We start from the raw sequence: 23,386 nt of genomic DNA, 5'->3' as shown, positions 1-23,386 counted from the left end.
TTTTTCATGTAACATTTTTACAAATCAGTTTCATTTGTTGAGACATTAGGAAGAAAAGGGGTGGAGGGGAGGGAAGATGGGGGGATCGGGTGGCGGTGTTTCTATTTTGCTTAATGTATGTAGGGTTTGGTGTCAGCATTACTTGTGCTGGTTCTTTGCTGTTCACTTGTGTTCCTTTGGTGGTGAGAGAGGTTGGGGTTGGCCTAGAGTGTGGTTGTTCGTTTGTGATTGGCTGTGGTGAACTTTGTTTTTGTGTGTGAGTGGGTAATTTGGAACAGGTTAGCCACATTGATTTGTATGCTGTTGGTGGATTTTTGTCATTGCCTTGTTGGGCTGTGTATGTGATAAAGGGGAGCCATACCAGGGTGAAGGCGTCTTCTTCTGTTTGTCCCCATGTCAGTTTCAGTTTATTGGTTAATTTTTCTAGTAAGGCTGTTTCCCATACTATTTGGTACCATTGGTCCATGCTTACTCCTGACAGGTCTCTCCAGTGTCTGGCCCACCTGACTTCTTGATTGGGTGGGTATACCATTTAACCCATTCCAAGTCATGTTACCTACTGGATTGACAAAAAGCTGAGAAGATCTTGATTCATCTGACCAAGCATCCCTTCCCCAGCCCTGATTTTCAGCCCCCCTCTTGTTTCAGAACTGCTTCCTCGGAGGCTGACTTCTACTTGTCTGACACAACAAGGCATGTCTTAGTATGATAGATTCTACTAATAAGAATCAACCACAGGGATGGAACAAATGTCTGTAGCTTTCCATTTCCAAAGTGAATTTGCCACAGTGGACAAGTGTCCTGAATAAAGCAAGAGATACACACAAACGCGCAAGAAAGCAATGGTGCTGCGAATTATGCATGCCATTACAGAGGGGGCACAGGATGCCTGATATTTCTGAGCAACAGCCCAGCAGAAGAGCCAGTGTGGCGTAGTGGTTAGCGTTAGGATCTGGAAGACCAGAGCTCAACCTCCCCACTCAGCAATGGGTGACCTTGGGTCTATCACTGGCCCTCACCCCTTCCTACCCCACAGGGTTGTTGTGGGATTAACTGAGGAGGGGGAGAACCGTATATGCCACCTTGAGTACCTTGGAGAAAAGGTTCGATACAAATGCAACAAACAAACAAACAAACAAACAAACAAGTTCCTGAAAATATTGAGCCTGAACAAAGGCAAGCACGTGATTATTGGGGTCAGGCTGTCAGTAGGGGCAAGAGTAAAAGGAGTACCCCAAACTTCATTGTATCCAACTAGCTATACACATATACATATATTGGTAAATGAACGCTTAAGGTGGATTAAAGCTCTTTGCTATCTCTGGTGATGCAGCTGCAGAATATTCCGTGGGCGTGGAAAGATAGTATCAACAACAACGGTGGACAACTTGTAGCTTGCCAGATGTTGCTGGGCTAGAGCTCTCATCAACTCCAGACAGCATGGCTAATGGTCAGGAAGGGTGGGAATTGCAGCCCAACAATAACTGGAGGGCTACAGGTTCCCCACCCATGCACCTATATCCAGAGCAGCTGAGAGGTCCAAATATACACTACACAGCAGGACTCATGGAGAGTTTACCTGTTCATCTATCTTCCTCTGCAGCTGAACCACCTTGTTCTCCATGCCAATATTGAGCCTCTTCAAGTGCTCTGCTGACCTCGCTTCTATCTTCAGGGCTTTCAGCTCTTGCTTGGCCTTCATGCGCCTGAAGTAGCATTGGAGAACTACAGCTGCACTTCTGAACCTGACAAAATGCTTCCGAGTTAGCCAGGCTCGGGCATGCTTCTGGATGATGGTAGCTTTGTGCTCCATGAGCATCTGCAAAACACAGGGATGAAGTGACCCTCAGGAGAAGTGGGGAGGGCAGGGGAGAAGAGCCCATGACGGCAATATAGCATGGCCCCATCGGTGTAACCGTAGCTGTTGTTATAGCTGTTGCGATTTCTCTCTACCAGTATGAAGAATGCTGCCAAGGTTAGTCGTTGCATCATACAGTTGATGTATAACTTTCACAACACAGGAACCTCAGGTTAACCAGGGACTCATTTTTGCAGCACTTCATCAATCGTATCATAGCTAACACAGCAAACACATGAAAAATACCTTCCTGGATCAGACCAAATGGCCATCTAGTTCAGGACTCTGCCATCCAACACTGGCCATCTTCATGCTCCACCCTGCCCAGACACTTCACATGCAGGTCATGGGGCGACAGATGTTTTCCACCTATAGTGTTCTAACACTGGTGCTGTTCGGAACACATTTATGGCCAAATTCCACATTCGTTAGTAACAGCAGTTAGACACACTATCTTGTTTGTCACACTGTGTGGCATGTTCCACAGTGGCAATGGGAACAGCACCACATCCAAACATTCTTCCTCCTTCTCAATGCTTCATACTATTTTCTAGACAGATCAAAACTGCTTCTTAATGTTGCCATCCATGCACCCAATTGCATAATATAAGACCATATAATATTATGGCACTCTCACAAGGCGGAGTGATGACAACTAACTTGGATGCCTTGAGAGGAGAAAAAAGGCGAGAGAGAAAATCACAGAGAAAAAGGTCTATCAAACAGCTACTTGCCATGATAGCTAAATGGAACGACCAGATATAGAGGCAAACAGAAGCAGACTAGATGAATCCAGGTCTGATCCAGCAAAGCAATTCTGTAAAAATCAAATGCACATGATACTGCTTCCCACTTGACATTTGTGCTGGGTTTATGAATGCAAAAAGCACAAAGTTCATGCAACTTGAGACAGATTTTGAATGGTGCATGCACATTTAAAAATGAAGGCATTCTGTGACTCCAAAGACAGGTTTAAAAAGTAGATATGGAAATTACTCTACCCAGGTGAGTGACTGGGTGATCGCAGAGCAGTTGCTTTTTTTCTTTTGTGGGACCCAGAAAAAGGGGCTTCTGAATTGTCTGCCAAACTGAAGGAAAGGCAGACTTAAGGTCATAGCTCTTGTTCTCTGTGAATGAACCTAAGGATCCCCTTTGCCACAAGTAGGCAGCTGCCCCTGTGGAAGAAGCACTGGCCACCACAAGGAGAGAGATCATTAGGACCAGCTGTAAAAGTGACTTCTCCAAGCAGATGCGTTTTCAAGTGTAATTCCAATACCTGTTCTGTCAGGTAAATTCTCCACTGAGTGGCTGATACGGATGACATTTCCAGATTTCCACTTTGCCATGGGGCACCTCTCTGTGAGAACAGCTTCATTGAACTAGCAGTCTCGGAGAGGCTGCAGAAGAATTGCTTCTGCCTGGGCAGCTTGAGCCGTGAAATAAGAGCAGCTAGTGCTTTTGGACTCTGAAAATGGACAAGCTTCCATGTCAGAAAAGAAAGAACATACTCCTTTTGTTCTTCTAGGAAGAGTGACCCAATGATAGGAGTTCAAGTCTGACATCATCCTTGTCCTGCTGTTAGAAGAATCAGGCAGCAGGTGATGGGAAGGATCAGGAGAGGTGCTGCCTGCCAGAGTAGACAATACTGGAGTAGATGGGCAAAAAGTTTGACCTGGCAATAAGGCAGCTCCCTGTGTAATTTCCCTTGCGCAGTCTGCTCCAAACTATTTGCTGTGTTTCCACACTGTTTTGTGAGTTGAATGTCACTGTCAATATTTTACGGATGGGAAGCTGAGATAAGAGACACAGTGTAGCTTTGGTCAAATTGTTAAGACCACAACTAATTTGGGACACAAAAGGTGTATTCACCTAAGGAATCAAGTTATTGGAAGCTGAGAGCAAGGATTTCCGTTTGTGCAAAGGGGCCTCCTTCATGCTCCTCCACATCCCCAAAACTGGCTCTGGGGTGGCTGGAAGAACCCTAGAACAGCGTTTGGGGGAGGAGTGGGGAGGGGTCATTCCATCTTGCAAGCGGAAATCCTTGCCCTGATGGAAAAAATCAGCTTAGCAAGGTGCTGAATGCCTCATAAATACAGGCAACTCAGATCAAATCACAAGTAGATAACACTGGTCTTCAATAAAGTCAACGCTGCAATCCTGCCCACAGACAAAGTTCACTTCCAAATGACCTGTTTATACAGCATTCGTCCTGGTTTCTTTGCAGGGAGATTAGATGATGTTGGCTGGTTAATGAACATTCATTCCAATTTGTTTGTGGCAAGGTTAGATGACCCTGCGTCAAAGCAAGTGTTATCCCAAATCTTCCTGTGCATTTCCCCCATCAATTTCCTTATCGCAAAGAAGTCCCATCTTCTTGGGAAGACCTCCCAACCAACCATAATTGTGCAACCCGAATTTGTCAGCAACCATCTGGAAGTGTTAAATGACAATCAAGTCAGTGGGTGATCAGCGGCAAAGCTGCATGCAGGGCTGGAGACAAAAGAGTTTAGGACAGTTCTCATTTTAAAAAAAGTGGTGTTGGTGGTTCGGTAGCACTGTTCATGCCTTCCAAACCAACAGTCTTCTGCTGCAGGAGATCTCTGCAGGCTTCAAGTGTGGTTCAGTCTAAATTAGGGGGAAGGCCAAGTGTCATGGGTACCTATGGCTAGTAACAACACCAACATGCATCTCCCCAAACCCTGAGCACAAGGCGGCGGCTCCAAGCTGAGCTTTCATAAATTCCTTGACCCGAGAATGAACTGGACCATCAAGCTTCTAATCTGCTGCTATGTACAACTGTAACACAAAATTAGAAGCTGGGTTTGTGGGTGGGAGAAAGGTGTTGTGGCTGTTTTCAGAAGGCCATGACTGTCTCCAACCAAATACAAAGTGCAAAGACAAGTGCCAGACAGAACGTTCATAGGTCAAGTTGGAAGTTTCCTGTATACTGACGGGAAACGTATTTTCAAAAAGAAGCAGCCTACCTTTCGATAGGTCTTTCTGACAAACATTCCTCGGGTGAAGGCTTGGATTGTGACGGCAGCCCTGTGGATTGCTTGGTACGCCCGGCGGATCCTTAACATCCGATATTGTTTCTGTAAAACAATGGCTGCTCTCGTCTTCCTAAGACGGTCAGCCAGTCTGTAAAAGTGCAAGAATTAAAAGGTTTAACAACAACAACAACAAGTGAGACCTGTAACCAAATTTTGCAATGTGTCTTCCCTCACTAGTAGTAATAGTTCCTGTCCAGGGTCACAGCCAGTCATGCCCTGATCCAGGCTACTCCATTGTATTCCCTCTCATTTTCTTTTCCAACTGACACTCGATGTTATTTGGCTGCTAAGTATGCTCAGTTCTTCAGATACTGGGAGTATCTGAAGTTGGAACTTCCACCAAGTGTGGTGGAAGTGGCTAACGTTCTCTGCCATGAAAGCCCCCCAAATGCAGCAAATGAGTGCCGAAACCACCCTTTGGAATGTCTCTCAGTCTTCACCCCAAGACTTATCGTGTTCCGGTTGTGCAAAACACATTGTTTCTCATTTGCATCCGTCTTAATTTATTAGAAACACATGATTAAGCTGGGGGTGCCGGTGGAGTGAGATGGGGTGATGCTGCAGTCCCTTCCTTTGTTAACTTAGGCTGTTGCTCCTGGACAGCCATGAGAGTCAAATCACATTATCAGCAAATTCAAGTTGCGCAATTCAAGTGGGTTTGGCAGCACTTGGGTGGTAAGCTGCTCACTTCAAAGCAGAAAGTGAACAACCCAGACTTCTTGTGATATGGAAAGTGCATTGGGAAGTGAGGGGAAACAAATTCTCCCCATCAGGGGCGGAGGAAGGGGTGTGTGGTAGGTGTGGGCTGCCCTGGGTGTCACACCCCACTGAGGCAGCACTCACTGCGAGGCCTGCAGTGCGCCCGAGCCACGCGTCTCTCCTAGGAAAGACGCAGTGGCTTGGGCGTGCGCAGTCTCCGCTCTGCCCAAATAGTCCACCTGCTGCCTGCGCCCCAGCAGTAGGGTGGCTGAGTGGGAGGAGGCAGGCAGACTCCAGAGGCCCCGCGGTGTGCACCGTCCCTATGGGCAATGCGCCCTGCCCCGGGCACGCCACCCCAGGCGCCCAAGCAGCTTCCTCTGCCACTGCTCCCCATACCCTTTTACTTGTGCTTTCTAAATTCTTCACTGGTTGTAAGCTCCACTGAAGACATTGGTGGTGTGTAGAAGGTGGCTGCTGGGTAGCCCCTTTAAGGCCACCACACGGGACAAATGTATTGTCTGCCCAACAGACGATCCGGCCCTGCCTGGCAACTTTTATTAAACTTTGCTACGGTGTCCGAAAAGTTGTCAATGCTCTTCCAGGATTGAAATAAAATGTAGCACATAAACCGACTCTGTTTCTCTTAGTTTTCACATCCCGGCCTTAAATTTTAAAGCCCTAAAAGACATCCTCATCGCGGCTAGCTGCTCCAGTCCCCCAGCACCAAAAGCAAGTGTAGCGCAGCGTAACTACTGGTTACGAGAAATCCAGCACAACGGCAGCAAATTGATTTGACATTTAAAGCAATGTGCACTGGTTTGGCAACAACTAGGAGCAGGACTGCAAGCGGTTCCTACATGGTTCTTAATTTGGGATGCAGTTAGTATCCTCATGTAGTACTGCAGATCAGAGTATTACCTCTTTCAATAAATATTTATAAAACCTCAAGTTTTTTGAGATGGTTAAGTGTGCTTCATTGGATTTTATTATTTGTTCTTTGCTCGGAGCGATTAAAAAAAAAAAAAGAACTTGTGAAAGTGGCGGTGGCTGATCCAATTTCCTATTACGTTTGATTCCTGTTCTTATCATATGGCAGAAACCAAGTCTATCACACAAGGACAATGCAGGTGCCAGCATGAGTGAAAAAGACTTTCACCCACTGCAAGAGAGGAATCATTTTTTTGTATATTCCCAAATAATATATAGTCTTCAAGGTTTGCTCCAAAGGGAAAGGGACACAAAACATTAGAGCAAATTATTTAAAACAATACTTGCTTGGCAAGGACATGGTTCCCCCATCGTTCAGCACCGGACACTGAGGTCCAGCTCCTGGTTCCCCCATCGTTCAGCCCGGACACTGAGGTCCAGCTCCAAGGGCCTTCTGGTGGCTCCCTCACTGCAAGAAGTGAGGTTACAGGGAACCAGGCAGAAGGCCTTCCCTGTGGAACGCCCTCCCACCAGATGTCAAGGAAATAAACAACTATTGGACTTTTAGAAGACATCTGAAGGCAGCCCTGTTTAGGGAAGTTGTTAATGTTTAATGCTGCGTTGTGTTTTTAATATTCGGTTGGGAGCCGCCCAGAGTGGCTGGGAAAACCCAGCCAGATGGGCGGGGTATAAATAATGGGTGGGGCCTACATAATAAATTATTATTATTATTAGGGGGTGAGGAGAGCCACGCCATATATTGAAAGGGCATTCAATGTACTATTGAAGCACATGACTTCCCCTAATAATATTAATCTGTGGCTTTCTGCACCAAAGTGTCTCAAAGCAACTTACAAGAAAATAGTAGAAATAACAAGGAACATTAGCTGGGGAGGCTACTGATACCACATTCATTGCTGTGTGAAGCATGGTTGCACCATTATCACCCTGGCCAGAAGTTTGATACCTGGAAGCTTCAAGGAAACCAGGCTTTTCAATGGTAGCACTTCCATCGATGAAACACCTTCATGTAAGAGACACACTCTCTCTAGACAGACGAGTGCCAACAACGTTATGTGTTTCTGTATTGTAAACTGCCCTGTGGTCCTTGGATGAAGGGCAGTACAGACATATAATTAATAAATAAACAATTCCCACCATCCCTGACCATTCGTTGTGCTGGCTTGGACTGATGGAAACTGCTGTTGGACTCCATCTGGAGGTCACTATATTCGTTACACATCCCCAAGATTCAGAATATGGCAGCTTTGCAAGTTCTTATGTACTGGGTTGCAACATATAAAGCTGAAGTAGACATCAAAGTTATCAGCATCAATTCATATCTCTTACACTGTCCTCATGAGAACGTGTGTTTTACTGCTTACCTGCGTGCCAGGTGTCCTCTGGTATACCTCTGGATTTTAAGTGCTGCCTTCTTCATCTTTTGATATTTCGCTCTCTGCAGCCAGCCTCGCACCGTCTTCTGTATCATGATGGTTGCGGCACGGAACTTATCCGCCCGTAGCTTCTCCAGGTACGCCACCTGGCCCGCCCGGAAAAAGATCTTGGTCCTCCCAAACTGGAACTTGTCAGGATCCTTTTCAAAAGCATAAAGGGAAACTGGGTTAAGGGAAACAGCCGTTTAGTTTTCTCCATCAGTGTGCAAGACGGCCTGTATCACATTTTGCAGCTAGGTGAAATTAGGCGTAAGCTTCACATCTGTGCAGATGGCAGGTATCCCAAAATGAGACAACTGACCCGTTTCCTCTCAGGCAGGTCAGAGTGTGAGGAACAATGAGCATAAGAAAAGCTAGGGGCACATTTGTACACCAAACATATACCCAGTTCTCTGTTTTTCAGGTTACACATGAAGTTTCAAAAATGTTATGATGTGCGACTTGCAGCTTATTTACTGCTGTCTTGGGTGCTGGTGGTACAACTAATTTTGGAATTAGAAACATCTGGACGGGTTGCAGGCCAGCTGCGGGTCCTTAATCGACACTGCCAATTAAAAAGAACCTCAAATAGCAAGGGACCCAAAGGACCCTTTCGTCTGAGACCTTGGACAGCAGCTGCCAGTCAATGCAGAAGAGGAGAAGAACACAGGAAGCTGCCTTGTAATGAGTCACACCATTGATCCATCTACCGTATTTTTCGCTCTATAGGACGCACCGGACCATAGGACGCACTGGACCATAGGAGGGGGAGAACAGGGGAAAACATTTTTTTTCTTGTTCTCCCCCTCTAAAACAAGGAGTGTTCAAGGTGCATTCACCCAAAGCCTCCGGAGCGCAGCGGGAGTTCCCGCTGCGCTCCGGAGGTTTCAGGCGGCTACCATCCCCAAGCTAGAACAGCAAGACCACTCGCTGTTCTGGCTTGGGAACAGCCTTTCTAGCCTCTGCAGGGCAGCTGGGTGCCTTCACTCCACTGCCCTGCAGAGGCTCTGCACGCAGCCATCCCCAAGCTAGAAGAGTGAGACGGAGCCCTCCGTCTCGCTGTTCTGGCTTGGGAACAGCCTTTCTAGCCTCTGCAGGGCAGTGTTGTGAAGGCACCCCCCTGCCCTGCAGAGGCTTTGCATGCAGCCATCCCCAAGCTAGAACAGTGAGACGGAGCGCTCCGCAGCGTTCCGTTTCCCTGTTCTGGCTTTGGGCTTAGCCGTGCAGCCTGCATTCGCTCTATAGGACGCACACACATTTCCCCTTAATTTTTGGAGGGGAAAAAGTGCGTCCTATAGAGCGGAAAATACAGTAGCTCTACACTGACTGGCAGCAGCTCTCCAGACTTTTAGATAACAGTGTCTCTCTGCCCTACTGGGAAGACACCAGGGATTGAACCTGAGACCTTCTGCATGCAAAACAGATGCTCTACACCTGAGCCACAGCCGTTCCTGGGCTTTGACACCCTTTTATCAATGTTCATACGCTCAGATTCAGGATTACATAAGCAACAGAGAGCGATGGAGCCTTGTGACATTGCAAGTCAGAATCCAGCAAAAGAAAGGAGCTGTCGCTGGGAGTTACTTCAGACATTACTATTTAGTTTTGCCAGGAGCCTTTATGGAGGGTCAATTTAACCAGACCCCATTGGAAGAAATGGTATGGCAGCCTTTTGATGAATTCCCAGGAAACTCTCTTGTGCACATTATAATGGTGTGAGAAAGGATTTGATCCTTCCCCTTGTAAAGTCTTTACCTGGCAGACTCAAAGGTGTTGTGCAAGAAATATGTATGGCTGGAGAGGGCAAATATATAACTAGAAGGGCGGCCCTGTTTAAAAGTTTGGTAATCAAGATAAGAGCTCAGGCGATCTCAGAGTAAGTTTGGGGCAGATGTCAAATTTTCCATATTTTGTTATGCTTATTCATCTCTGAGCAGTAACACAAGAATGGGAAAGGATTTGAAAACTTTCTGCTGCAGGCAAAGTCACTGCGGTCTCCTGAACCCTAATCTACAAAGCAAACTTTGTGGGGTTATACCAGTTCTACTATCATGGCTTCCCCAAAGAATCTGGGCTGGAGTTCCCAGGTGTGTTGCTGAGAATTCTCTGTTAAGACAGCCCTAAGCTCTCTCCCTGCAGCTGAACTGCAATTCCCAGCATTCACCCACAAGAACAGCAGTCAAACCAGCTGAATACATGATGCTCAATTCGGCTCTAAAAAAGTGAGATTAAAAGGAGGCCCCGGAATGGGCAAAACACTGCTAAACTAATCTTAAGAATCTGGATGTACAAAAAGGGTCCCTTTTAGACTGAGGGCAGAACAACTCCCATGGCCATGTCTCATTTACTTCATTCAATCCTTCTGACAGAGTTTTATTCTGCTAGAATCTCCAAGGTCTCCCAGGTCACGGCGACACCTGGCCAGCTGCGCAGCAGAGGAGGAAGCGAACTTGGGAACTCAAGTACCAAGGCAACATGTGGGGATGTGGAATGACTCTTAACCCTGCTCACCTTAATTAGGCTTTCCAGCAGCATCTTGCAAATCACTTTCCTGTCCTCCTTTTTTGAGGTGTCCTTCTTTTTCATAAGAATTCGATACCTATTGAAGAAGTCATGGTACGTCCACCTGAGAAGGAAGCAGAAGAGGCTTCAGAATAGCTTGTTTAACCTGAAAGCTACGAGGAAAAGCTAGACGGAAGTCCTTACAGTGTATAGGAAGTCATAATCGCTCCTTCAAATATTCGCAAGAAGCAGAAATGGTGCAGCTGTCCAAAAGCAGAAGTCATTGAGAATGCAGAAGGAACCTAAGAATACATTTCTGCCAACAACAGAGGCACACAAAAGATCTAGGCAAAACTCCCAAGTTCCAAGCAGAACAGAGTCAAGGGTTGTTCACATAAGAAAAACAATAGTACTGGGGGCTGAAAAGCCAGTAATCCATTGTTCATCGTATTGCACACTCATTCTCCATCGCTCTTCCATTAGTGCCAGATTCTTCAAGGCTCTGCCTACAGCCTGTTAAGATTACACCCTGGCTTCAAACCCATCAGATTGAGTTAAGTTCTATCCTGGCTCAATACACTCACCTGTCAAATTTCATGCTTGGTTCCAGCCTCTGGGCCTGCTTGGTTCTTTTTTGAGATGAAAAGTCAGCACCTCTAAACCAAGCCTCAGCCCTGCTAGTTACAGAAACTAAGGCTCTTTGTTTTCATGATGAAAGGCAGCCGATGTGCTGTTTCTTGCTACTGCATGCACAGTCAGGGGCACAGTGAATTGCCAATTTATTCAGCCATTAAATGCAAAATGCAAACAATTGGTGTGGGATGCACTGGACTTAATTCTTCGACTACTGTGACTTTCCAAGCTCCCATACACTTAAATCAGGACAACCCAGCTTCCTGATCGTCTCCCTGCTGAGAGAGGAGAACATAGGCCTTTTCCAACCAACACTTCTGCAAAAGGCTCTGCGGCCTTTGCAAAACCTTTGGCTACCAATTAAACCTTTTGGTAGAGATTTGGAGGCAGCAATGAGCTACAAGCACACCGTGGCGAAGCTCTAATTCAAAGAGGCAGAGCACTATATCTTGCCTCTCAGAAGAGGCATTTCCTGCCATCATATTTAGATTTAGAGCCCACAGAACGGATTCTGAAATTGGCTCACTGTCTGCCAAGTTTCAGCCCATTGCAAATTAAAAGTACTGAGTTATGGACCCCTCAAAACAGGCCTTTTAAATAGAATTGCTAGGAGAGTCCGGGGCTGCCAACTGCTGCCATAATTAAATGCATGCGAGTGTCAAAAAGGAAAAGGGAAGGGAAGAGTGAACCGCAAAATTCCGAAGGACTGTCGAAATGCCAGTAACTCTGCAAAAAGCAAGAGCCTGCCTCCAATAACCGTCAAGAATCGAAGGTGGGCTTCAGGCACAATGACTCTCCCCTTCTTTCCTGCAGTGTTTGGCTGCTTCCGCGGAGGTCCTTGCTGAACAATGGCTCACAAAAACCCCTTTTCAGGTTGAAGCAGGCTCGCTTGTGACAGGATGGAACCAGGTTGGTCCTCTCCATCTCAATGTTTAGGGCCCTGATTGGGTAAAAGAGTGTCTACCTGCCCCAGTATGTCCAACTGCAGCAGCTTTACTGGCTAGTCCACAAGTAGGCAATCTGGTGCTCTCCTGATGTTGATGGACTCCAACTCCCACCATCCCTGACTGTTCTCCATGCTATTTGGGGCTGATAGGAATTGGGAGTCCCACAGCATCTGGAAGGCATGACAATGACTACCCTGGGCTAGTCCATTTTCCAAGCTAAGTCACAGAGCTCTGTGAGCAGACTTGCACCAACCCCCACAATGTCTGCAGTTGTTGTTTTTTAAAATCTATGCACTGTAAGCCAGTTCACATATTTTTGGTCACGCTAAGGTGTGACGGAATGTTGGGAACCGGCTCTTGCATATTACTGTGGCAGTCGGCACAGAACACATCAAACTTTTTACAATGTCTAAGACTCTTGCAATGTCCAAGCCTAAAAAAAAAACAAATCCCCCTCTATATAAAGATAAATAAAGCTTGGTGATCTATGGACCCTGTTTTCCTAGAAGGGACCACAAGGCAGCGTAAGGCACATTATGAAAAAATCAGTCTGCAGAGAGGGGTGCCAGTGGAAAACATTTCAATTATGTATGTGCAATGTCTGTAAAAGTTTAGCAGCTGTGATTTTTATACCAAACTGGTACAAGGCTGCAGCATCCGACAGACAGCTCAGATGAACGGAAGAGGCATGAGTGAGAAGTCTGGAACATTCATGTGACAATCCCAACCGCTCCTGGCTAGATGAGGTTATATATATTGGATGAGGTGAGCTTGGAACCAGTAAAGGCAGGCGAGCCATCATGGATATTTGTGATAATATGTTTAGAGAAAGGCTAGGGGGGGGGGGGAAACACTATTTTATAGGCTATAAAAGGCTGAGGTTTATCATCAACACCAGCTATTTGCACAGCCAACTAGTGCACTTAAAAAAATATGTGTTGGGAATACGGGGGGGGGGGGGGAGGAGTTTTTTATGCATTTCTGTGGCACAGAGGCCAAAAGGTTTCCAAACTCTCGATGGCATGGCATTCCAAACTTTGCACCGAAAAAGTTGAATTCTGCAACCTGCGTAATTTTGCAAATGTGCAGAATTTCTCGCAATTTATTCTGCCAATTTTTTGCTACTTTACATCGCCAGCTGAGCAAAATGGGCAAGACGGTATGACAAGGAGCTAAAGCCTTCCACACAATGCCAAATATCTAATTCAGCTACTTCTAGCGTTCCCGAGTTTTCAAGCACTCAATATATACAGCCCTGGAAAGATGCAAGAGGCAAGCATCGATAAACAGTAAATTTGCAAAGCAATTCCCAACTTGTTTCAGCCGTCTTCATCAGGGGAATTTATTTGGCCATTAGCTAGACACAAAGCTGCAGATCTTCTACCTAGAATAGACCCAGAGGCACTAGAGCTATGTGCCTAGCTAACAAAGGTTTAAAACTCCCCCAGCCCCCACTGAAGCCAAACTATGTAGGCAGTTGGTTACTGAATTATAGCTTCACATAATGGGCCTGGTTTATTGCATCTTTCTCGTGATTGGTTCTGTCTCTGTGTCACATGTTGTTGTGCAAATTACTACTCGAAGTGTCTGTCTATATCCTAGTTCTCTTCCCCATTCAGTCACACAAATGTGCACTGATAAGTACAGACCACTGCTGCTCCTGTACTGGGGAAATGATGGCGTTAACTGGCCCACTCAAAGGAATGGGGACACAGCTCAGTCATAGGGCATAAGCACTGCATGCAGAAGGTCCCAGGTGCCTTCTCACAACCTCTTGCCTTTCAGACACTTGCAGCCTCCTTGGGAAGGACTGATGTTCAGTGGCAGGACACCTGCTTGGCATGTAGAAGGACCCAGGTTCAATCCTTGGCCATCTGCTGCTAGAAGGACTAGATAGCAGGAGATGGGAAAGACCACTATTTGAGACCTTGGAGAGTCGCAGCAAATCAAACAAAAAGTTTGACCAGGTATGAACCATGTTCCTATTGCAGCTGGTGCAGAACGATGGGAGGAGATGCTCAGCGGCATGTATGACGCCTCTGCTAAAACATTTGCATGAGCTGCCCATATATGCTACTGAGTCTTGTTCAAGGTGCTTGTGTTGGGCAATTAGGGTTCTGGATTCCTTAAGGACTCCTGGAGCCTTTATCTCCCAGATCATCTGCAGGAGTGATATTAGTTGACCCCCATATTACAGAGGCCCAACTAGCCTCAGCTAGAATTTAGTGGGCATTTAGTGTCACTGGTCCCATTCTTTGGAACACTCTTCCAGCAGAGATTTGGCAGGCATTCTTGCTTTTGACTGTCAGGCATCTCTTGAATGCATTTTAATGCCGACAGAGCTTTGCCGCTGTTTAAATGGGTTAGCCAGTCACTTTAATGGTTGTTTTCATTGTTTTAAATGGTGTTTTATGTTGTATAGTTGTACATTGCCCCGATCTTTGGCGGTATGGAAATCTTGGCAAGGGGGCAGGAGGGCAATGCAAATAGGAGCAAGAGTTCACCCCAGTTACTGGTGGCAGCATTCAGTCTTCCCCCTTAATTGCTATGTGCTGGATTTTGTGCCCCCCACCCTAGGTAAAGGTAAAGGTAAAGGGACCCCTGACCATTAGGTTCAGTCGTGGCCGACTCTGGGGTTGCGGCGCTCATCTCGCTTTACTGGCCGAGGGAGCCGGCGTACAGCTTCCAGGTCATGTGGCCAGCATGACTAAGCTGCTTCTGGTGAACCAGAGCAGTGCACGGAAACGCCGTTTACCTTCCCGCCAGAGTGGTACCTATTTATCTACTTGCAATTTGATGTGCTTTCAAATTGCTAAGTTGGCAGGAGCAGGGACCGAGCAATGGGAGCTCACCCTGTCGCGGGGATTCGAACCGCCGACCTTCTGATCGGCAAGTCCTAGGCTCTGTGGTTTAACCCACAGTGCCACCCGCGTCCCTTGCCCCCCATCCTAGTTCCTTCCATTTATTCCATTTCAAGGAGGAAGGCATTGTTACCTCCTTCCATGTTATACTCTGGTGTCTTATGCATGTAGAGGAAGGCAGCTGAAAGACAAGGCGAAAGGTAGCCAGCCACCTGCAGCAGAGATCATGATTGTGGCAGTGCCAGCAGTAATACAGTGAGAGGGGAAAGTATTTGATCCCCTGCTAAATTTGCCCGTTTGCCCTCTGACAAAGAAATGACCAGTCCATAATTTTGGCTTATTGTAGCTGTGAGAGACAAAATAACAACAGGAAAATCCCCAGAAGACAAAAGAGAGTCAGAGACTGATGCGCATTATAATGAGTGAAATAAATATTTGACCCCTTTGCAAAAGCTGACTTAGTACTTGGTGGCAAAACCCTTGTTGGCAGTTACAGAGGCCAGACGTTTCTTGTAGTTGGCCACCAGGTTTGCACACACCTGTAAAGACTTGGATTACAGGTAAGACCTCTCCTTTACAGCAGGTGCTTCTAATCTCAGCTCGTTACATACAGTGAATATACCAGGTAGTCTGACATCTGGCTGGTTGATAGGGGATCAAATACTTATTTCACTCATTATAACGCACATCAGTCTCTGACTTTTGTCTTCTGGGTTTCTGGGGTTTTTCCTGTTGTTATTCTGTCTCTCTCAGCTACAATAAACCTACCATTAAAATTATGGACTGGTCATTTAGCAGGGGATCAAATACTTTTTCCCCCTCACTGTAGAAGCAGGAGGGAACTGCAAGGAAAAGGCGAGCCCCTGCAGCCTGTCAAATTCAATATGAGGAAAGCTCCTTTTTAAAACTTTCAGCACAGCTCTAAAAACAGCTCTCAAAATTTTTGGAACAGAGGATCCATACGAAATGGTACTCACAGCTCATCTGGGTTTTATACTTGTCCAAAATTAACCCATTCCCTCTTTAGCTGCACTTCCCCAAGACTGTATGGTGCATTTCATTCCCCCACACCTTCCACAAACACACACACACTGAATAGGCAAGAATTAACCCAGTTTAACCCACTTGCCATCTCAAATGTCTCTGAACTTCTTAGTCAAAAGAAGAAAGCTTGAGAAAAGTCCACAATGCTTAGAGAGGTGGGAGCGGAGTGTAACAGTCGCAAGCTTCCTTCCAGGGGGAAATAAACTTAATTGTGTCAAACAATGTGGAAATGAAAAGTTGGAAATAAATTTGGGCAAATAAATGGTTCCAAACCCATCCAAGGAGATGAAATGAGCAGCTCCTGCTTCTGTCGTGTAGCAGCAGAGAGTTACAAACAGCAATCCCAAGTCAGAGGGGGAAAAATGAGGATGGAAGGGGAAGTACAAGACACACACACACACACACAGAGAGAGAGAGAGAGAGAGAGAGAGAGAGAGAGAGAGAGAGAGAGAAAACTAGGCTGAGAAAATTGCCTTGTATTCTGTTAAGGCCAAACCATAAGCAAATGTTTATTGAGCATTTCTGTGATGACTCCAGCCTCCTCCCCCTTTACCTCAAATACCTAAAGTATATCTAGATACTAAATCTTTATACTGTGCATTGCTTTCCTGGGAAGAACAGTGGCTCTGAGTGCAACTTCTGCCAGCTGACATCGATTCACTCAATGAAACGGATTAGCAGCAGATTCAGGCCTGACAGGAGGAAGTAACTTCATTTAGCACATACTTGACAAAATTCACTGCCACAAAGCACGAGGGTGATGGCCGCTGAGAGTATGTGACTTTTAAAAAAAGGATTAGAAAAAATATTGATTGATGGACTGAACAATGGCTATCCCGTACACTAACAGCAAACTCATTTTCAGAACAGGACCTTTATTTACGGCTGCTCCAGACGACCTGGCTATTCGGCATTTGTGCTGATTTGCTTGCACAAAGCTTAGGCAGTGCTTAGACCATATCAGACCTTTCCTGAGTATTTGCTCCAATTAGTTCAGAGGGGGATCATATGATCCTGTGCTCACCTTGATTTGTTTATGGTAGGCTTTTAAAAAACAAAACAAGACAAGACAAGACAAAACAAAACAAAACAAAACAAAACAAAACAACGTCTTCTTGTTATATGTCATTATTCCTTCATCCCATTCTTTTCGGTACATTCTTCATCACTTTCCAAACCACAAAAGGCATTAAAAATGATTCAATAGGTGAAAGGGTGGGAACCTTGAGCCATCCAGATGTTGGTGAACTACAACTCCCATCATCCCTGCCCAATGGCCATGCTTGCTGGAGGTGATGGGAGTTGTAGTTTAGCAGCATCTGGAGGCTTCCCAGACCTACCATATGTTAGGGCTACAGAGCACTTTAATTCACTTTAACTGTGCGTATTTAAAGTTCTGGTGTTGTGCTTTACTCTCCGTGCTTGACTCTCTCCCACAAAATGTTGACTGAAGGCACTCCTAGACAAAACAGACCTTTCTATCTATGCACAAGGGGAAGGTTTCTGCAGGACTGGAGGAACCATCAATTGACAGAAGAATAAAACAACTTTGTAGGCTTGGGAGGGGAAGGAGAGCAGTTCCAATAAGGACCACAGAATGTTGACAGACTGGTTTTGTTTGGGGGGGAGGGGTTGGGGGGCAAGGGGAGAAAAGGAATGGAGCACAGATTTCCAAACTGGTTCATGGAGCACCAAGCGGCCTTCAAGCTTCATTCAGGCATGTCTGCATTGAACATTCATATTGATCTTAAATGTAACTTTATTGTTTTGTTTATTTCTTATCTTGTATTCAATGCCCTTTTAAAATGTGTTGGGGGGGTTACTAGGTTATTGTTTTTTCCCCGATTACCGTATTTTTCGCCCTATAGGACGCACTTTTTCCCCTCCAAAAATGAAGGGGAAATCTGTGTGCGTCCTATGGGGCGAATGCAGGCTTTCGCTGAAGCTTGGAGAGCGAGAGGGGTCAGTGCGCACCGACCCCTCTCACTCTCCAGGCTTCAGGAAGCTATCAGCAAGCCTGGGGAGCCCGTGGGAGTTCCCGCAGGGCTCCCTAGGCTGCGGATAGCAGCCTGCTGCCCAGAGCGCGGGACGTGCTGAAGCAGAGCGCCCCGCGCTTCAGGCAGATATCCTTTTCTCCTCTAAAAACTATGGTAGGTGCATTTTTAAAAGCTCGGATTTCCCCCACGGCTGGGGGGGGGGATTTTTTTTTCTTTATTCCCCCCCCCCAAAAAAATTGGGTGCGTCCTATGGGCCAGTGCGTCCTATAGGGCGAAAAATACGGTATGTATTCTGTATTTTTAAATCATTGTTTTATCCCATGGACAGCCCTGAGATTGTATAGGGCAGTATACAAATTTAAATAAAAACAACAAAGTTTGAATTCTATGGAATGCAAGATAAGAAATAAAAGAAGCAAAGGGCACTACAACTGCTAAAACAGGCATAAAAATCATTCTAGGGTCCAAAAAATGCCGTTCGCCATTTTGTGAGGCATTGTGGGAGCTCTTGGGTCTGGGAGGAGAAAGAGAGAAATAGAGTTGTTTACATATCGTGAATCAACTCCTCGGTGGGACTTAAGAGCGACAAATGCCAAAATTTACGATGGATAAAGTGATGTTATCTACGAAGGAGATATATGGAAACCATCTGGACTTAGTGAAGGAACGGGAAATCCACACAGGATTATTACACTTGCTATCGGCTTAAGGAGACTAACAGAAGAGATCGTAAAGGAAAAAGAGAAATTATACGAACAAGATATGATGTGGCAACACCAAGATAAGACTGGATAGAATTATGAACTTTGTTTGGACTGATTGGGACTGATTTGGACATTAATGCAGTAATAAGAAGATGATCTGAATTCCCCTTTGGATCTTGAAGTATGGGTTCCCCCAACAAAATTTAAAAATTTGGCTTTGTAATTCGGAATTTATATGATGTGATTTAATTTGATGTGATTGGCCAGTTAATTTTTTTTTTTTTTAAATCATTCTAGGGTCCACAAAGACAACCAGCCATTTTCAAGCAGTCTGTGCAAAAAAATAAGTTTGGGAACCACTGGAATGGAGTATCCAAGTAAAGGGCAAGGCTGGTCAGAACCCTAAACAGGAGCATTCTATACTGCAACATTTTGTTGCAGGTTTCACTTGCCATACACATAGTATACCTCTGGAGACAGATGGGTAGGAAGATCATCATTTTGACACTGGGCTGATAAGCTTCCCAGATTGTGTCTGGTTCCTCAGAACTAGGAACACTGGTCTGGTCTAGGAAGGATAACTCTTCTGTTCTTATGACTAACCCTTCTGCAACAGCTGTGCATTGACTCATTGATCTTAAAGCGAAAGTGTTCGCACAAAAGGAAGCTTGTGAGTGATAGGTGAGGAGTTCAACTATTCAAGTTCATGGTTTCTAAAGATTACCTTTCAAGTGTAGCCAGGACTTCTAGAACGAAGATAAATTGATTCAAAATGGTTTTCAAGAAGTAAGAGACAGTGTTCCTTGCTTTAAACAAAAAAGGCTGTGATCGATACACTGTCCATTTCTTTGTGATGGTGCATTCATCATGGTACATTCTAATAACGAACACACCCCTCTGCTCCTGAGCAGCGCTTCAAACTGAATTATGCATTTTTAGTCTCTATCACATTTATGCAGAAATCTAGTATTTCATGGCACAAAAAACCCACGACTAAGCGTATCCAGTTTTGCAGTGTTTATAGTTTTGAAGGTTCCTGTTCTGCAGTGGCATAGCGTGGGGGGTGCAGGGGGGGCCGGCCGCACCGGGCGCAACATCTGGGGGTTAGGGTTAGGGGGCGCAAATCCATGGGTTAGGGGGCGCAAATCCATGGGTTAGGGGGCGCAAATTACTTGCCTTGCCCTGGGTGCTGACAACCCATGCTATGCCACTGCTGTTCTGCCAGTGCTCTCTGAAATCAGGAATGATTAAAAAACTGCTCTCTCAATTACACAAAGGGAACACAAAGGGAACAAGAAACTTTGCAGCAGCTTTGTCAAGGGATTGCAAGGTGATCCTGAACTCTCAATATTTCAGTGAGGAACAACTGAAACGGTAATTACTCCTTCACCAATGCAATGCAGACACACTGAAACCAGCCATGTTGAAGTACATGGTATCCTATACATAGAAACATGTACAGGCAGCTGCAGGTGGCTCAGCCACTTGCCCAGGAGGGACTTCAAAGTATCCTGGTTGTCTGTTAGACCCTTGTCTTACGCCGTGACCTTAAGGTGCCCAGAAATGCAGAGGAGCATTTTTCAGCATTGGTTTCAAATAATAATAATAATAATAATAATAATTTATTATTTATACCCCGCCCACCTGGCTGGGCTTCCCCAGCCACTCTGGGCGGCTTCCAACAAAATATTAAAATACAGTAATGCATCAAACATTAAAAGCTTCCCTAAAGAGGGCTGCCTTCAGATGTCCAGAAGGGACCTGAAGCTGCAGACATCTTACAGCGTTTATTTATTGGCCGTCTGTCACTATGCACTAATTCTTAATCAATAGCCAGGTGAACTGAGAAATACATAATAAACACACACACAAATTTGCAATTAGGGGCAGGTGATTCTGTCAGTGTTGGTTTCTTTCGGTTTCTCTTTTTCCGCAGCGGTTTGAGGGTTGTTGTTTTTTGTTTGTTTTTTTAAATGCCCTGTGAAGATTCACCAGCATTTTACTGCGAATTTCTCCTACTGTACATATAGGAATAGGTAAAGGTAAAGGGACCCCGACCATTAGGTCCAGTAGTGGCCGAATCTGGTGCTGCGGCGCTCAACTTGCTTTATTGGCCGAGGGAGCCGGCGTACAGCTTCTGGGTCATAATAATAATAATAATAATTTATTATTTATACCCCGCCCATCTGGCTGGGCCTCCCCAGCCGCTCTGGGCGGCTTCCATAGAAAGCAAAAATACAATAAAATATCACACGTTAAAAACTTCCCTGAACAGGGCTGCCTTAAGGTGTCTTCTGAATGTCAGGTAGTTGTTAATCGCTTTGACATCTGCTGGAAGGGTGTTCCACAGGGCGGGCGCCACTACCGAGAAGGCCCTCTGCCTGGTTCCCTGTAGCTTTACTTCTCGCAATGAGGGAACCGCCAGAAGGCCCTCGGCACTAGACCTCAGCGTCCGGGCAGAATGATGGGGGTGGAGACGCTCCTTCAGGTATACTGGACCGAGGTCGTTTAGGGCTTTAAAGGTCAGCACCAACACTTTGAATTGTGCTCGGAAACGTACTGGGAGCCAATGTAGGTCTTTCAAGACCGGTGTTATATGGTCTCGGCGGCCGCCCCCAGTCACCAGTCTAGCTGCCGCATTCTGGATTAGTTGTAGTTTCCGAGTCACCTTCAAAGGTAGCCCCACGTAGAGTGCATTGCAGTAGTCCAAGCGGGAGATAACCAGAGCATGCACCACTCTGGCGAGACAGTCCACAGGCAGATAGGGTCTCAGCCTACGTACCAGATGGAGCTGGTAAACAGCTGCCCTGGACACAGATTTGATCTGTGCCTCCATGGACAGCTGTGAGTCCAAAATGACTCCCAGGCTGCGCACCTGGTCCTTCAGGGGCACAGTTACCCCATTCAGGACCAGGGAATTCTCCACACCTGCCCGCCTCCTGTCCCCCAAAAACAGTACTTCTGTCTTGTCAGGATTCAACCTCAATCTGTTAGCCGCCATCCATCCTCCAACCGCCTCCAGACACTCACACAGGACCTCCACCGCCTTCACTGGTTCTGATTTAAAAGAGAGGTAGAGCTGGGTATCATCCGCATACTGATGAACACCCAGCCCAAACCTCCTGATGATCTCTCCCAGCGGCTGCATGTAAATGTTGAAAAGCATGGGGGAGAGGACAGAACCCTGAGGCACCCCACAAGTGAGAGCCCAGGGGTCTGAACACTCATCCCCCACCACCACTTTCTGAACACGGCCCAGGAGGAAGGAGCGGAACCAGTGTATGACAGTGCCCCTAGCTCCCAGCCCCTCAAGACGGTCCAGAAGGATGTTATGGTCGATGGTATCAAACGCCGCTGAGAGATCCAGCAGAACTAGGAAACAGCTCTCACCTTTGTCCCTAGCCCGCCGAAGATCATCAACCAGTGCGACCAAGGCAGTTTCAGTCCCATGATGAGGCCTGAATCCCGACTGAAAGGGATCCAAATGGTCCGCTTCTTCCAGGCGTGCCTGGAGTTGTTCGGCCACCGCTCGCTCAATCACCTTGCCCAAGAATGGAAGATTTGAAACTGGGCGATAGTTGGCCATCGTGGCCGCATCTAAAGATGGTTTTTTAAGAAGCGGTTTAATAACCGCCTCTTTCAGCGGGTCTGGGAAGGCTCCCTCACGGAGGGAAGCATTCACCACCCCACGAAGCCCATCGCCCAGTCCTTCCCGGCTAGCTTTTATAAGCCAGGATGGGCAAGGATCCAGGAGACAGGTGGTTGGCTTCACTCGTCCAAGCAGCCTGTCCACATCCTCGGAGGTAACAGATTGGAATTGATCCCACTCAACTTGACTAGACAGAACTCTAGCACTCTCCCGCCCCGGCCCTGCTCCCACGGTGGAGTCTACTTCTTCCCGAATCTGAGCGATTTTATCTGCAAAAAACTTTGCAAAATCATTGCAGGAGAACATGTGGCCCGTACTGGGCCCCGATGTTGCAGGTGGTTCCACTAAATTGTGAACCACCTGAAAAAGTCTCCTGCTGCTGTTTTCTGCAGATGCAATAGAGGCGGTGAAGAAATTCTTCTTCGCCGTCGCTATCGCCACTTGGTAGGCTCGACGTTGAGCTCTAACCTGTGTCCGGTCAGATTCGGAATGAGTTATCCGCCACCGGCGCTCTAGCCGTCTCAACGATTGTTTCATTGCCCTCAGATCCGTGGAAAACCATGGGGCTGTCCGGGCTCCATGCAATCGGAGAGGGCGCTTCGGAGCCAAACAGTCAATAGCCCTGGTTAACTCCACATTCCAGCGGGCCACCAGGGAATCGGCTGAAAGGCCATCAACATGGGATAAAGCATCCCCTACCACTCTCTGGAAACCATTTGGATCCATTAAGTGGTGGGGGCGGACCATCCGAATTGGTCCCACCTCCCTGCAGAGGGGATGGGTCGCAGAGAAGTCCAGTTGCACCCGGAAGTGATCTGACCATGGCACTTCTTTCGTTTCGCTTTTACTTAGTGTCAGATCACCAACATCCATAGAGGTAAACACCAGGTCCAAGGCATGTCCGCGACTATGGGTTGGGCCAGACTTATTCAGGGACAGCCCCATGGAGGCCATGCTTTCCACGAAGTCCCGAGCAGCCCCTTGTAAGGTCGTGTCGGCATGGATGTTAAAATCCCCTAGGACGACCAAGCTAGGTGTCTCCAGGAGAACATCCGCCACGACCTGAAGCAGCTCGG

General features: G+C 46.5%; 1 protein-coding gene across 3 annotated transcripts in view; it reads right to left on the bottom strand.

Annotated features, from left to right (window-relative positions):
* Positions 1–23,386, bottom strand: part of MYO5B (myosin VB) — a 320,955-nt gene that overhangs the window by 71,831 nt on the left and 225,738 nt on the right. For all 3 annotated transcript variants that reach the window (XM_079994667.1, XM_079994668.1, XM_079994669.1), the window contains exons 18-21: positions 10,485–10,599; positions 7,923–8,134; positions 4,843–4,999; positions 1,580–1,819 (exon numbers count right to left, since the gene is read on the bottom strand). In XM_079994667.1, the coding sequence (XP_079850793.1) occupies positions 1,580–1,819; positions 4,843–4,999; positions 7,923–8,134; positions 10,485–10,599 (724 nt within the window). The remainder of the gene's footprint in view (positions 1–1,579; positions 1,820–4,842; positions 5,000–7,922; positions 8,135–10,484; positions 10,600–23,386) is intronic.

The sequence above is a fragment of the Podarcis cretensis genome (genome assembly GCF_951804945.1).
Source record: "Podarcis cretensis genome assembly, chromosome: 11".
NCBI classification, from domain to species: Eukaryota; Metazoa; Chordata; class Lepidosauria; order Squamata; family Lacertidae; genus Podarcis; species Podarcis cretensis.
Note: the sequence above shows the minus strand (reverse complement) of the source record. Positions and strands in the feature narration are given on the sequence as shown.